At 32.0% G+C, this 13,883-nt stretch overlaps 4 protein-coding genes and 1 long non-coding RNA gene across 12 annotated transcripts; 4 read left to right on the top strand and 1 right to left on the bottom strand.

The window, feature by feature from the left end:
* Window positions 1-8: 8 nt before the first annotated feature.
* On the top strand, window positions 9-4,313 carry LOC126863850 (uncharacterized). 3 transcript variants are annotated; one of them, XM_050614489.1, is made up of 10 exons: window positions 9-157; window positions 1,212-1,505; window positions 1,615-2,391; window positions 2,467-2,707; window positions 2,791-3,008; window positions 3,075-3,329; window positions 3,436-3,584; window positions 3,659-3,782; window positions 3,855-4,030; window positions 4,092-4,313. In XM_050614489.1, the coding sequence occupies exons 2-10, from the start codon at window positions 1,368-1,370 to the stop codon at window positions 4,195-4,197; spliced, it is 2,184 nt and encodes a 727-aa protein (XP_050470446.1). In that variant the 5' UTR covers window positions 9-157; window positions 1,212-1,367; the 3' UTR covers window positions 4,198-4,313. The 3 variants fall into 3 exon arrangements, with proteins under 3 accessions (XP_050470446.1, XP_050470444.1, XP_050470443.1); XM_050614487.1 differs by lacking the exon at window positions 9-157 and adding an exon at window positions 272-759; XM_050614486.1 differs by lacking the exon at window positions 9-157 and adding an exon at window positions 272-1,083.
* Window positions 4,314-4,427: 114 nt separating this feature from the next.
* LOC126863913 (MIEF1 upstream open reading frame protein) lies at window positions 4,428-5,035 on the top strand. The gene is made up of 2 exons (XM_050614639.1): window positions 4,428-4,848; window positions 4,959-5,035. The coding sequence occupies exons 1-2, from the start codon at window positions 4,693-4,695 to the stop codon at window positions 4,995-4,997; spliced, it is 195 nt and encodes a 64-aa protein (XP_050470596.1). The 5' UTR covers window positions 4,428-4,692; the 3' UTR covers window positions 4,998-5,035.
* An 18-nt stretch (window positions 5,036-5,053) lies between these two features.
* Window positions 5,054-5,657, top strand: LOC126863907 (mitochondrial translation release factor in rescue). The gene has a single exon (XM_050614629.1). The coding sequence runs from the start codon at window positions 5,054-5,056 to the stop codon at window positions 5,570-5,572; it is 519 nt and encodes a 172-aa protein (XP_050470586.1). The 3' UTR covers window positions 5,573-5,657.
* A 578-nt stretch (window positions 5,658-6,235) lies between these two features.
* LOC126863837 (uncharacterized) lies at window positions 6,236-13,654 on the bottom strand. 6 transcript variants are annotated; one of them, XM_050614433.1, is made up of 8 exons: window positions 13,493-13,650; window positions 13,331-13,414; window positions 12,808-12,920; window positions 10,936-11,178; window positions 10,588-10,850; window positions 10,349-10,514; window positions 10,034-10,272; window positions 6,236-9,957 (listed from the first exon to the last, which is right to left on the bottom strand). In XM_050614433.1, the coding sequence occupies exons 2-8, from the start codon at window positions 13,404-13,406 to the stop codon at window positions 6,402-6,404; spliced, it is 4,656 nt and encodes a 1,551-aa protein (XP_050470390.1). In that variant the 5' UTR covers window positions 13,407-13,414; window positions 13,493-13,650; the 3' UTR covers window positions 6,236-6,401. The 6 variants fall into 6 exon arrangements, with proteins under 6 accessions (XP_050470390.1, XP_050470389.1, XP_050470394.1 ...); XM_050614438.1 differs by having other exon boundaries at window positions 7,119-7,315; window positions 7,377-9,957; window positions 13,331-13,654; XM_050614432.1 differs by having other exon boundaries at window positions 13,331-13,652.
* LOC126863917 (uncharacterized) lies at window positions 11,607-12,396 on the top strand. Its single transcript, XR_007689001.1, has 2 exons — window positions 11,607-11,751; window positions 11,923-12,396. It is a non-coding gene; the product is annotated as an uncharacterized LOC126863917 (long non-coding RNA).
* Window positions 13,655-13,883: the final 229 nt, after the last annotated feature.

Here is a 13,883-nt window from a genome sequence, read left to right as displayed (position 1 = left end):
GTTTCTAAGAAATAGTTGATTAAATATATTTAGATAAGGAGATTTGAAATTCTTGGGAGCACGTATAGCAATGTATTAATGATATCATAACAGAAGAATAATAAAGGTTGATCGTAATGCTGATTACTTGGATAATTTGAAAAGCAAGCGCGCAAAGGTATAGATCGTCAGGTAGACTATTCAGATACGCAGGACAAAACTCGTTCACAACCATGACACTTGTATTTTCTATATCCTTGCGCGCATGAGTATTGATCCAATGATACTTAACAAATGGTAGCACGCCTTAACCGCACCCAAGCTTTTATCAATACTATTTTAACTTATTTATTTATATTTGTATTCTGTAAATCTTCATGAGTTAAAAATTTGTCCAACTAAAAGAAAATTGCTTAATTTTTAATACATAATCATATTAAGAATCATTTGTCAAAATATTTCTATTGTAAAGTTTCCTGTAGTTTTCTGCACTTAATTGATTGTAATTTCTAACGAAGCAAAAGAATTTTTGTATTGATATAATATTTTCCGATGTATTAAAGAAATTGAACATTGAGAAATTACAATCTAAATTGTGTTTCATTTTAAATATAAGTAAAAATTATTTATATCAACTAAAATAGACGTGTATTTATAAACGTGTTTTTAGTTTTTAAACATCTATGCATACATATGTATATATGTACATAGATACATATAATATATAACATTCAATAGAGGCCTAATTTCGATGTAAAAGAATACTCTGAAGTATTTTTGGTATGTTGTCAAAAGATCGAGGTTAAGATGCTAATTTAACTCCTGTTCAAAAACCGAATAGAAGACAATTTTTTAACTTTCTTCTATATTACTATTCGAAACAAATAGGGTTACACCCATTTTCCTCGAGTTCACACATCCTTTGAGATAATTTTTGCCATACTGTCGCGTAAACAAAAAGATTTGATTGTCGCTTCTGCAAAATTTTAATTCATCCTAGAAAAAATGTCTTTTATGGTAGAAAATAGACCAACCAATGAAATAAGCAATAAAGATAGAGAACATTTTCTTTCTTTAGAAGTAACTGAAGATTATAGCTTTAAGGTATTTGTATATGTAAACATATATATATGTATATATATACACATATATAAACATGCAAGCATATTTAAATATATATAATAATTAAAATGGCAAAAACCATTAATATAAAATAATATCTTTTGTTATAGTATATACCTGAAAGTCATTTTAAACACATAGTAAGAAATGTACAGAGACACAGACGCAAAGAGGATGAGGAACGTATATGGGCTTCATTCGTTAAAGAACAGGAGTTAAATAGTTTGAGGTTTGACAAAAAAGATGTTGACTATTCTATACAAAATATGAAAGACCTGTTGCAAGAAAATATGCAAAATGTAGATAGAGAACTTAAAAGACTTGAAGAAGATGCCCTCCCTGAACGAAGTAAAGGAATTCGAAATCCTAAATCTAATGTTAAAAATGAAGTGATTTATACAAAAGTAAGTGTTTTGAAGCTTTTATTTTGATCTATGTTATGTGTACCATAATGTGTTAATTCACTATATTGTTCTAACTTACGTCAAATTTTCATTAATTCATTTACGTTAGGTAAACAGCATCGGGGACAATTATTCAAAGGAGAAAACGTTAACAAAGAATAGGGGTACATGTAAAACTAATGTTTCAGTTCCAACTTCTCGGGGCAGTAATATTTATATGTATAGTGAATCTGAAGGACAGAAAACAGTTTTTAAATCTAAGGCTAAAAAGTCTTTGTCAGATTCTTCTATCACAGAGAAAAAATGTTATACAAACCAACTTCTTCGTGCAACCAACCATTTTGAGAATAATTCTGATACAGATTCAAGTAATAACAAAGATGATATTGTTTATATACAACCAGATCCATTTACCATACAGAAACTATTATCGATGCAAAAGAAAATTGCTGAACTACTAGATGAAATATCATTTAGATTATGCAGAATTCCTTTACCAGATGGTGATAGTGATTTGAAAAGAAGACAACAGCAAACACTAGAATTTTCTATAAGATTTTCAAGAAATTATCTGTACAATCTTAACAGACTTGTTACAAGCATTCAAAGACATATCAGAGCTATTTCTCCCAGACTAGGATTAAAACAATATAAGAATATTGTATTTCATCAAGATATGATAAAGCAAAAGCTGGTTGCTGCTCATCAATTATTGATACAAGCTCTAACTGCTTATTATAAACATATTCCAAACTCTATTCTTGAGGGTCATTCTACAAAACTTCAAGATGTGTTACAGGTTGTCTACAATCTGATAAATATTTGTGATAAAGTTGAGATTTCTACTTACTATTTCTGTTCAGGAGATACTACAATTATACCGTTGGTAATGCTTAAATAGGAAATTTTATTATTAATATTTATAAATTATACAATTTATTAAAAATGTATTCTTCTGCAGGGGAAGAATCTTCAAAATAAATGTGATGCTATTTTATCTAAATTAAAGTTAAATTTAGAAAGTAGATATGGATCCACAAGTCACAAGAATGTACAACCTGTAATCACTACTGCACCAATATTTTTACCTAACAAAGGGCGTTGCAATCGCAAGAATCTATCTAATCGGTTAAGCATGTACAGCATGGATGTTAAAATGTCTAAGGGTAATCTAAAGAGAAGAAACGATATAAGAAGAAAAAGTATACGAAAATTATTTCAGGTTTTATATTACTTGGTACATATTATTCTAAATATGTTATAACTTTAAGTGTATATTTTGCAGGCTATACTTATCAGAAAGAAAATGAGAATAATACTAAGGAAATCGGAAATCTATACGCTCAGGATTATACGTTACCAGAACTACTATATCCTAGTCCTATAACGCGTACAACATCTTCCAGGGACGTTGTTCAGATTGATTCCACGAAAAATATAAATAATTCTAAAGAAGATGACATTCGAACTGTGATGGATGGATTAACGATAGATTCTGAAAATGTAAGACATATTAAAAATAAAATATCTTAAGGAGGATTTAACAAAACATTGGGTTTTATAAAATAGGATAGTAATATAGAAATTCGAACTAAGCGTAAACCTGAAACAAATAGTGGACAACAATCGGTCGCAATACGTAAAAGGACATCTACAGAAATGCGAGAGGCGAAAAATACGAAAAGCAAAGGAGTAAATATTGAAGCAAACAATTTTACTAACGAGGAGGATGATTTAATTAAAAAAGTAACTACAATTCCCAAGGAGCATTTGGTTGCACTAGCTCCTGTAATAAACGACTTAGTGGCTCTTGTATCAAAAAAGGTAACACTCATTGCAGTTTATTTTATATTATATATACATATATGCATATATATATAATGAAAATTAATATATTATTTAATATTCACTATTGTGAATTATATTATAGAAAAATGAATTGGAGATGCAACCTGTTTCGGAAACGTCTGTGGAAACATTAAGAGAATTTTTACAAAAATATCAGTCACCTAAAGATTGTGATACTAAAGCTTCTTTAACAAAAACCAGTTATGAACAATCACATTGTAATCTTAATGGGTAAATAGAATACAGTAATAAAAATACATCTTCATTAAGCACAATAAAATTGAATATTTTATGAATTGCGACAGCTTATCTGAAATTAAAAGACACAATGAAAATGTACAATTAATTTGTATATCTTCTATGGGCAAAGTTCCTAAAATGACACATTGTGATGCTTCGTGTCAAGTAGATTATGAAACAGCACTAAAAGTATGTGACATAATATAATCCATCTAATTAGAATAGATAGAAATTATATATGTTTTTTAACAAAATCTCTAGATTATTCATAACGGAAAGGTTACTGATTCAAACATCAAAAATGGAGTGCAGCTTGCTATTTCAGAAGAAACTGAATTACTATTTCTAACATACAGATGTGAATATAAAAAATTGTGTCAATCAAAGCCAATGTATTCTAGCAATACACAAAATAAACCATGGGATATCGTGGCATGGTGAGTATACTATCCTATATATTTCTTACAAATTTTAAATGATAAAAATATTTTTAAACAGGATATCTGATAAATTGATAGAGGAGTTAATAATTGAAATAACAGAAGAGTTACAAATGAATGATGTAATTAAAAAACTGTTTGAAATGGAATTTCAAGAATTATAACAGCGCAACGTTCGTTTATATGGGATTAATATAGGAAATCATATTTACAAACCAAATAATTTTTCAAATGTTTTTTATTCAAAAGTACAACTTTTTAAATAAATTATTACTTTGTATACTAACGTGTAATTTATTTATTCTTTTATGTTAAATCTATTTGTAAAAATAAAATTGGTATCAAAATATTTTAATAAAATTATTAATAAATTAGTAATGGTAATAACATTAGTGATAAAGTTAAATGTAATCAAAAGAATTAATCATATATTTTTTTTGTAACTGAAAAATTGCAACTGTGATTATTTGGGCGTGTTTATACATATATATGTTAAAATATTAGAAAAAACTTGATCGGATGATTTATCCCTTAGTAGTAATACGCAACGCTAACATTAGGAGGTTAGGACGATTCGTAGTTTTAATGATCAGAAAATCTAATAATCTAATAGTTTAACGAACGTCAGAAAAATTGTAATTTTAAAATAAAAGTATAAAATGAGACAAACGATTTTAAAATTATACAAAGATTTATTGCGCTATGGTGATAATTTGAAGTATACAGACAAAGAATATTTTCGATACAGAATTCGTAAAAATTTTAAACAAAATAAGCATTTAATTGATCAAATAGAGATTGACTTTCAATTGCAAGTAAGTAATCATAAAATATAATGCATTTTTGTTATAAACTTCCAGTTGCAAATGCGTTTAAATAAAGTAAAACAATATACATTACTTAACGTAAAGGTTATTTTTTTCAGAAAGGACAAAAACTTCTACAAAATCAGCGAGTATTGTAAATCTATAGTTCGTTATAGTGAAATTGAACAAATATAATTATATATTGTTTATAGCAATGCTGAAGCTGTTAAATAGAGCATATAATAATCAATCTTATGATACTCATATATCGCCATTGATTGTTAAAAAAATGTACGGATTTTTATGTCGTGAAGTCAAGAACAATTGGAGTAACCTATTAAATAGCCAGGAACAAATTCGATATAAATCATACAATCGCTTCTTGGATTATTCAAAAGTACCCAGGCTAGAAGAAAATGATTTACAAGAACAACATGTTAGAGGATCTGGACCTGGCGGTCAAGCAACTAACAAGACGAATAATGCAGTAATTTTAAAACACAAACCTACAGGATTAGTTATAAAATGTCATCAAACTAGAAGTTTAGAACAAAATAGAAAAATTGCTAGAGAGATATTGTTAAGAAAATTAGATAATTTAGTGAATGGTCTGGATTCTCTGGAAAGTCAACAGGAACGATTAATGAAAAAAGATTCCATTAAGAAGAGACAAAAGAAAAAAAAACTCGCAGATTTGAAGAATACGTTTATGGAACGCGAGAACTTAAAATAATCGAAAATATAATATATTATTTAAACAATTTGTTGCTCTAGATATTATATAATATCTTATCTAATAAAATTTAAGTCAAACACAATACTATTTTTGTATATTACACAATAACGAAGTATAATATAAATCAAGATAGGTTAGGAGCATGTAGAATCTCGTTGTCATTTTTAATGGAAAATTCATATCTTTAATAGTCATCTCTTTTTTGAAATCGCGAAAGGCTTACATTATTTTTCATTGAAATAAAATATTTAGATATACTCTCGCAAAGGAATTCAATGTATATATATATATATATATATATATACATACATAACATATATATACATACATATATATTGAATTATATCTTACACTCAATGATGTGTTTTGTGACAGAAAATTATGATTTGCTATAATGAAGCTTGTTTACAGCACAGCGCATTCTAAAGCCTGGTTTTACAAATAAAAATAATTTCTTTTAGATGTACACATTTTTTGTACAAATTTGTACCGAAATAAGAAAATAAAAGAAAGTACTTTCTTTAAACACAGATATATATACATACGCCAACTTTCTGATTCAAGAACGCAAAGACTGCACCAAAATATCAATGTACAAGGTTCTTAATAGAACTTTAGAAATCGGAAAAGGACATGAAGGAAAATATTAATAAAACCCTATCGATGGTGCGCCAGTAGTGTTAAATACTATTCTACATACACAAATATTTTATACATAATTTACATGTTGGTAGAACATATAGATTAAATTTTAACAACGAGATCGTATAAAAGACTGAATCTCGATTTTAAAATTTAAACTATAACGAAAGTCGTATTGAGGATTTCAGCTACTTTTTAACCACCTTCTGAATTGACCACGGTTGGTCTTTAAACGTTTTTTCGGCGGTTGAGTATTCGATCTCGGAGAACTGGAACTTCTTAACCGTCTGTTGCTTGCAATCGTTACCGAGAGAATACTGTGGTCCATTTCAACTTGATCGTCAATCTTCATCATTCTAACAACTGGTTGAAACTCAATACTCGAACGTCTTTGTTCAAGTTCTGAAGTAGCTATAATCGTAGGACTGACATGTCCCGATAATGCACAATCGACTTCAGAATCTTGTGTTTCCGATGACATGGTATCGGCTCGTCGTTTTGTACCTTTTATAGTTTGTTGCTTTCTACATGTAATACTTAAATAGGAATCCTTTTTACAATTCTCATCTTCGAACACTGTATCTGAAGATATGTCAGTTTTTCTCGTCCGTTTCTTCGCGCAAATTCGTTTTCGCGAAGTTACTCTGTTCCTTTTATATACATTACTATGGTGGAGGTGGTGATGGTGATGATGATGGAGGCGATGATGCTGTTCAATTTCAGAGTCAGAGTTTTCAGAATGAGTCTTCTGTTGCCTCTTTCTCGGTAATCCGTTAGTATTATGATGTTTTCTTGAAACAATTTTGGTTTCGGCGTCCTTTCTACACAATATCTCATGATTTTCGAGTTCTACACGAGATTCGCAAGTTTCAGAAGATGTGTTGTCATGTTGTCGTTTCTTGATGGTTGCGTTCGAGATAAAGCGACGTTCCGATATAGAATGAACATCTTTCCGAAACACGTTCTCGTGATTTTCATCGTTTCCGTGATCATTTTCTGACATTTCTTCGATCTTCGACAAATTTTTTCTGAATCCATAGTCTTTGTTCAATATGAAATTCCTGTCAGTCTCGTTGCATATATCAGATGTAAGTGAACCTGTGCAGGATTCAGCATTTGTTGTATGTAACATGGAATTATCAGGAACCGCTATACTTACGTCTTTCTTCTCGTTTTCGTCGTGACGCGTATTAGAAGAAATATTCGAGGTATACACTTCGAATAAACGTCCGTCGTCCTTCCTCTGGCCGAAGCCTAATGACTGTTCATCTTGTGTGATGGAACTCGTAACGGATGTAGCTATTTTAATATTACCTTCTTCCGTTAATCTGTTAGACATATTCGTGACCTGCACATTACAATCCTTCTCGCTTTGCCCTATATTTTTCTCCACTAGGTTTTCCCTGTCACAGTTTATGTCTGCCAGAGGTTTGCTTTGGAGTCTTCTCTTCATTTTAATTCCAGGCCATCCGGTTCTATTTTTCCTCTTCTTCCTTCGTTTTAAAGGTGACTCGACACTTCCCTCACCACACTCGGAACTTGCACATGATGAATTTTCTAAACAGTTTACAATATCGTGACAACTGTCCAATAATTCAAGCAAGTTTGGAGGTGGTCCTCTTGGGATATTTGGTTCATAAAAATTCAATTCCATCTGTGTTGTATCTGGCTCGAACGATTCAATCAACTCGAAACTGTCGTTTGCGTTATTAAGCATCTCGTCGATACTTTTTACCATTTCTTTTAGATCTTCATCCACATCAGATTTCAACTCAGTTTTCTGATCAGGTCTGGGAGTATTTGCATGTGACCTGATGGATTGGCATTCATCTATCGTGTACAAATTCGAAGATTGTTGTTGCTGTTGTTCTCTTTTTCTTATAATTGTTGACATAATAGCTAATGTGGAAGCATGACAACGAGGACTTTTCCTAGGAGATCGTCCAATACAACCTATACTCCGTCCGCGACCTTTTCTTTTATTTTCCGCTCTATTTTGGTTTTTTATCAAAATTTCGTGAAAATTTTCAATTTCATATGGTAAAAGAAATGGCTTTTGTGAGTCCCCTTCGCTAAAATAGTGCCAAAATTCTGCTCCTTCATCTTGCCGCTGATACGTTTGATACCATGGTTCAGACTTTGGTACGGCTTCAAAAGAAAATTGCATTTTTTCAACTTCTGGTGAGGGTTTGGACGGATACACCTTTGCTATTTCTATACCTTTTTCGACAATATTACCTTCTATTTTTTCCTGATTTTCTTTAATACCAGTTAGAGGCGCCTGATACCTTAATCTGCTCCCAGGAGTTTCGAATTTGTAATAATCAACATTATCTTTGATCAGCGCTTCTGCTTGTGTCCGTCTTTTTTTTCTAGCTCGTCCCAAACTTAAAGAGTCTTGAGAATCGTCTTCGGTAGTTTCCAATTTTGCAGGTGAACTAGAAGTTAAGAATGAACTAGGACAGATAGAATTGCCGCTAACGTTGCACTCACTTTCAGTATCCCTTGGTAATACGCTACTCTGTTCGTCATCGCTTATTTCACTCGAATCATCTCGTTTAAGTTCCCTAAACATAAAAGACTCCGCTTCATCGCTTAGTAATGATAGTTCCGACTTTCTTACACGTTTAAATCGTACAACTACTGGTTTCTCACTAGATGGCACTTCCTTCTTTTCTTCACTATCCCCATCCTTTTGAACTGTACATTGAGAATTATTGTTTGACAATACACTCGATCTTAACTTACTTCCTAACACTTCCACTTTATAATATGCACGATTATCTTCAATCAAACGTTCTTCAACGGACAACCTGTGCCGTCCTCTGACGCTCCGACTACCTCTTCTATTTGACTTGCAACATTTTGATTTCTCTTCTTTTGCTACTTCGTTCTTTTCTGTATTATTCAGTGTTCTATTAATTTTCTGTTCATCCCTTACAGAATGACCATTACAGATTGTGCCTGTATTGATATCATTGTGCTCTGATAACCTTTTTGCACTTGATGGAGTATTTTCTGACTGTAATTTGCAAGTCAATTCTTTTAAAGTTTCGTTTCCAGGCGAAACTTTACAAGGTTTAATACAACTGTTATCATTTGTGCTTAAAAGATTTTCATTACAACCATTTTTTATGTTTCCATTAATTTGATCATGATTTTTATTCTTTGGAAGAGTTTGTTCTTGTTTGATGCGTTCAGGGTCATTTCCAATACTATTTTCTTCGTTATTACAATTTATTGTCCTTTGTATGTCCTGATTGTTAGTATCTTTAAGTTTGTTATATGTTTCACAATTTTTCTCATTACAACATTTTTCTTCTAATTCCGCCGAAAATGTTTTAATTTTGTATTCATTTTGCTTAGATTCTTTTAATTCATGTTCTTCTATATATTTGTCTCCTGGTTCATCTTCTTCGATCCAAATTGTCCCTTTCGCTCGCTTTTTGATAGTAAAACCTTCGAATTCGTCATAGAACTTCTCCGTTTTATCGGCTTCATGCCAGGGACTACCTTTTGATCTTAATAAATGGCCGCTTTCGTGTCTTGTACGTGTACGTAAATTATGAGAGGAGTTTAATCTTAAACTGAGATTCCGACGTGCGCCATTACGTTGTACCATCTTTATGTCTCCAACGTCAAAATCCCCTAAACTTTTTGCATTTCTATTAACCTTCCCTTCTGGCAATACTGTGTCATGAAGATTACGATCCCCATTGGAAAACAAATTGCAATCTTTTCTACAAAAAAATATTAAGCAATACTTTAACACTTATTGTTAAAGAAGTGATTTAATTATTAATATATTTTACGTACTCTATATTTTTTCCTCTGTTTAGTTTTAAAAACGCTTCTACATTGGCTCCTGCATTGATCAATTTATCCAAAGACAAGAAATTATCATCATTTTGAACAAAGCTAAGATGCTGATCGCTTTGCACATGTTTGGCCAGATCTCTATATCTAATACGGCAAATTTCACAATAACCGGAAGCTAATTGTTCTGTTCTTCGAGTGCGGACAGTTGCTCGTGGTCGCCGAGTCATTTCTTTTTTCTATTCACATTCAATATAATGTTTTGCGTCTAACGATCAAACTTTATACAACATAAATATGTGTATCAAACATTACCTCCTCTTGGTTGATAGCCGGAATACCTTCCCTGTTTTCTTTTACTTCTTTCCCTAATTTTTCCAGTTTTTCTCGTCTCTTCGTATTGAAAGGACAAGAGCCTGGATCACCGTGAAAATTCAATGTTGGCCACACAGGTAGTTCAACAAATACAGGTCTAGTATTCCTATGTCAATATGTCATTGTATATTAGAATAATTTGACGTATAGTTATAGAGATCTTATGTTAAATAACATACCTCTGAAAGGATTCAAATTTCAAATAAGGACCCTTGAGGTGTCTGACCTTTATATCTTTAGTTGAACTCTGTTGATGTGAGTGTCTTAATTGTTTCAAATGATTCGTGTCTTTAACAGATGAGTAGATTTTGTCAAGCCAAGACTGAAGTTTATCAATTGCCCAAATAGGAATTCCCCAATTTTGAGCGTTGTAGAGTGGATCCACGGAACACTGTTGTGGCTGTATCAGAGCACGCTCCAACATTGCCTCCACCCGCGATTTCTAAAAAATAGTACATAGATTACAAAGCACAAAATTCAGTTGTATAAAAAGTAGAGGTGAAATTTTACTTTGACATGGTACTCACAGATCTTTGGGTAGTTTGACCCCGTAGATTGGTTGTATTAGACAAGGGGCATTCAGGACTAAAAAATGATGTTGGAGGAGTTGGCATGGGGGTTGGAGTTTCTAAACTCCTCAGCGAGGGAGGTCCCCCGCTGCCTCCACTGGCACAACCCCATTTATGTTTTTCAAAATTTATGTAACCAGTCTTGTCTACTCTGTCACTAATCACCAGGTCTACACTCCGTATTAAAAATAATTCTATTACCTAGAAAATTATAAATAAAACTTAAATAAGATTGCTAGAACTATAGATTAATTACAATGAATAATGTAAAAGTAAAATGAAATACAAAACAAATTGAGAAAGGTAGCAAGACCAAAAGCGAAAAAGGTAGAAATAAGGAGAAGAAAATAGCAAGAACAAAGAAGAAAAGTTTGCCGGCTTTATAGTGATTGAACTCACGGGAAAAAAATTGGAAGTTGCATCAAAAGGATACGTAATGTGTGGATGCCCGGTGATAAGTGACCCGTTGACGGATGCACAAATACACACGTTTACATCGCGGTATGCTGACGTCAAACAATTTCGTGTTCTTCTCAAGCGCAACTAAGCGCACTACTATCAATCGAATTCGCAGAAGTGCGAGCCATGCGTATGTAGTTGGAAATCCTCATGTAGTTAACAATGGTTGCCGCATTGTTACACACCGTTCTAATAATATGTTACGAATCGCACAATCAAGACAATAACGAAGCACGTGGGATCAAATGAAGGGAATAATTCAAGGAATTTTTATCGGGAAATCAACTGAAAAGGATTTCTTGAAAGAAATTCATGGTAATGAAAATAATCAGTGAGTTTATGTTGAGTTACTGTCAAGCGGTCTTGAAACGCATGAAACCTTCACACAAAACAACTTCCTCGAACCACACTGTTTATCGGTTTATGAATTCGCAAATATTTCGAACTTCGCGTTGTAAAATATTTAAAATGCGATTCACGGTACAGGGTTTGAAGGGAGAAGTTTGTCGAGATATATCTCAAGCGGTGAAACGAAAGGAAGGAGGCAAAGGAAAAGAGCGCTGGGACGCGCGACAAGATCGTTACTCGCGGGGGAGAACTGTCACGCACAAAATGGCCATTCGCCGTTAACAGCTTGGCAGACGAGCCTGGAGGCGGCGCTTTGCATTCTTGCTCGCTCTCCGCCGATGAATACTCTGACTAAATGAATACGGTAGCCTCGCTGAATACTTGAAAATCCTTTTTCCCTGTATTTTCGCGTCCATATTTTTTGTTTTTTCAAACCACAACACAACAGTTGAAAGCGACGAATCTGCCCCACTTCACTTCTACTTCTCAGCTTTTCCTAAAGATGGCGTGACACGACCCGGTTTTTTAACGGTTGTTTGTCAACAGAAATATTTTACGAAAATCCTTCTGTACCATATTCAAATTGTCCGAAATACAGTTTGCTTTTTGATATATCGGTGATTTTTAATTATTGTACAAGGGAAAACAGTTTGTCAATAAGCAGAGAGTTAACAATTAAACATGTTTCCAAATTATTTCTTATTATCTCAACTTTTAAACTTCAACTAAAAATTTTAAATAGATATGAATAAAAAATATTATGAGAGAAATTAATTTTTCTGAAAATGACAAATCATATCTTTGCAAAGTTAATATTAATAGGCTAAATCATAATAGAAAGCGGTGGAAAACAAAAGAGAAGGTAAATGTCACAAATATGAGCAAGAAACTAAATAAATGTGAGAGACATAGTGGGGATATATGTGTCAGAAAAGAGTTACTACAAATACACTATGAGAAACTACGCAATGAAGTAACAACACATCATTCATATATGCCATCTACATATAACTGAACACTTACTCCTCCCAAATCTTTAATCTTAGCTTCTATTTTAGTTGTAGTAGCATGATTCTTGATATCCAAGTAAAACGACTTTCCTTCCAATGATTTCAATTCCTTCTTTGTACGAACATCTGAAATGTCACAGAAATGTCATAAGAATTTTTTATCTTTTTTCCTATACCTGTGATAAAATACAATTTTAAAATGCTATTAAAACGTACAGTTTTGAACAGATTTAAGTCTGTAGCAGTTTTACAAAAATATGAAGATAATACATCATGTAAAAGAAGAGAATATGCTGATTAAAAATGAAATATCACATGTTCTTTTTATTAATAGACATATGTATATTACGCGCAATGCGGAAAGATCATTCTATACGTATATTATGTTAATATAATAGAAGAAATAATTTTTTATGCAAATGCACGTTTTATTACGTATGTATGTACATCGAAAGGAAATTGTTCATAAAAGTTCAATAATCTCAATTATCAATTGTTTCGACATAAATACAAATTTGTATATATGTTAGACATACGTGAGTGTTTGTTTAATTTATTTTCTCTTGATGGCTGCTTGTGCTCCTGATGTTGAATTTTGGATGGCGATACCATATCCTATGCTATGCACCGCACAGACAACAACGATATTTTACTGTATCTTTGTATTTTTACAACACTTTCCATTCTCAAAAACGTACCACGTATTCCCATAAATATTTCTTTGCATATCTGTCAATTATATCCATTTATTTAGAGAAACGTAACCTACCAACTACAAATTACAACACAATTTTCATTTCCGAACTAGCAAATCCAACTCTCTGAACCGTTCTGAACGTTTTCATGAATTGAAGTTGTGCACTCTAGATGATTATTTGAAAAGTATAGCGAACCATGATCATATAAACGTATAAGGATAGCTACTATAATAAAAGTCCCTGACTTTACATAGCCCGATATTTTTCATATTGAATGTTTTACAAAAGTTAAATATATTTCATTGTAATAATTAAATAACGGATAATTTTATATCAGAATATCGGAATAAAACTTTCAATTTTTCTTTCTTTTGACCTTCTACCTATAAAA

This window comes from Bombus huntii, chromosome 3 (genome assembly GCF_024542735.1).
Source record: "Bombus huntii isolate Logan2020A chromosome 3, iyBomHunt1.1, whole genome shotgun sequence".
Taxonomy (NCBI): domain Eukaryota; kingdom Metazoa; phylum Arthropoda; class Insecta; order Hymenoptera; family Apidae; genus Bombus; species Bombus huntii.
Note: the sequence above shows the minus strand (reverse complement) of the source record. Positions and strands in the feature narration are given on the sequence as shown.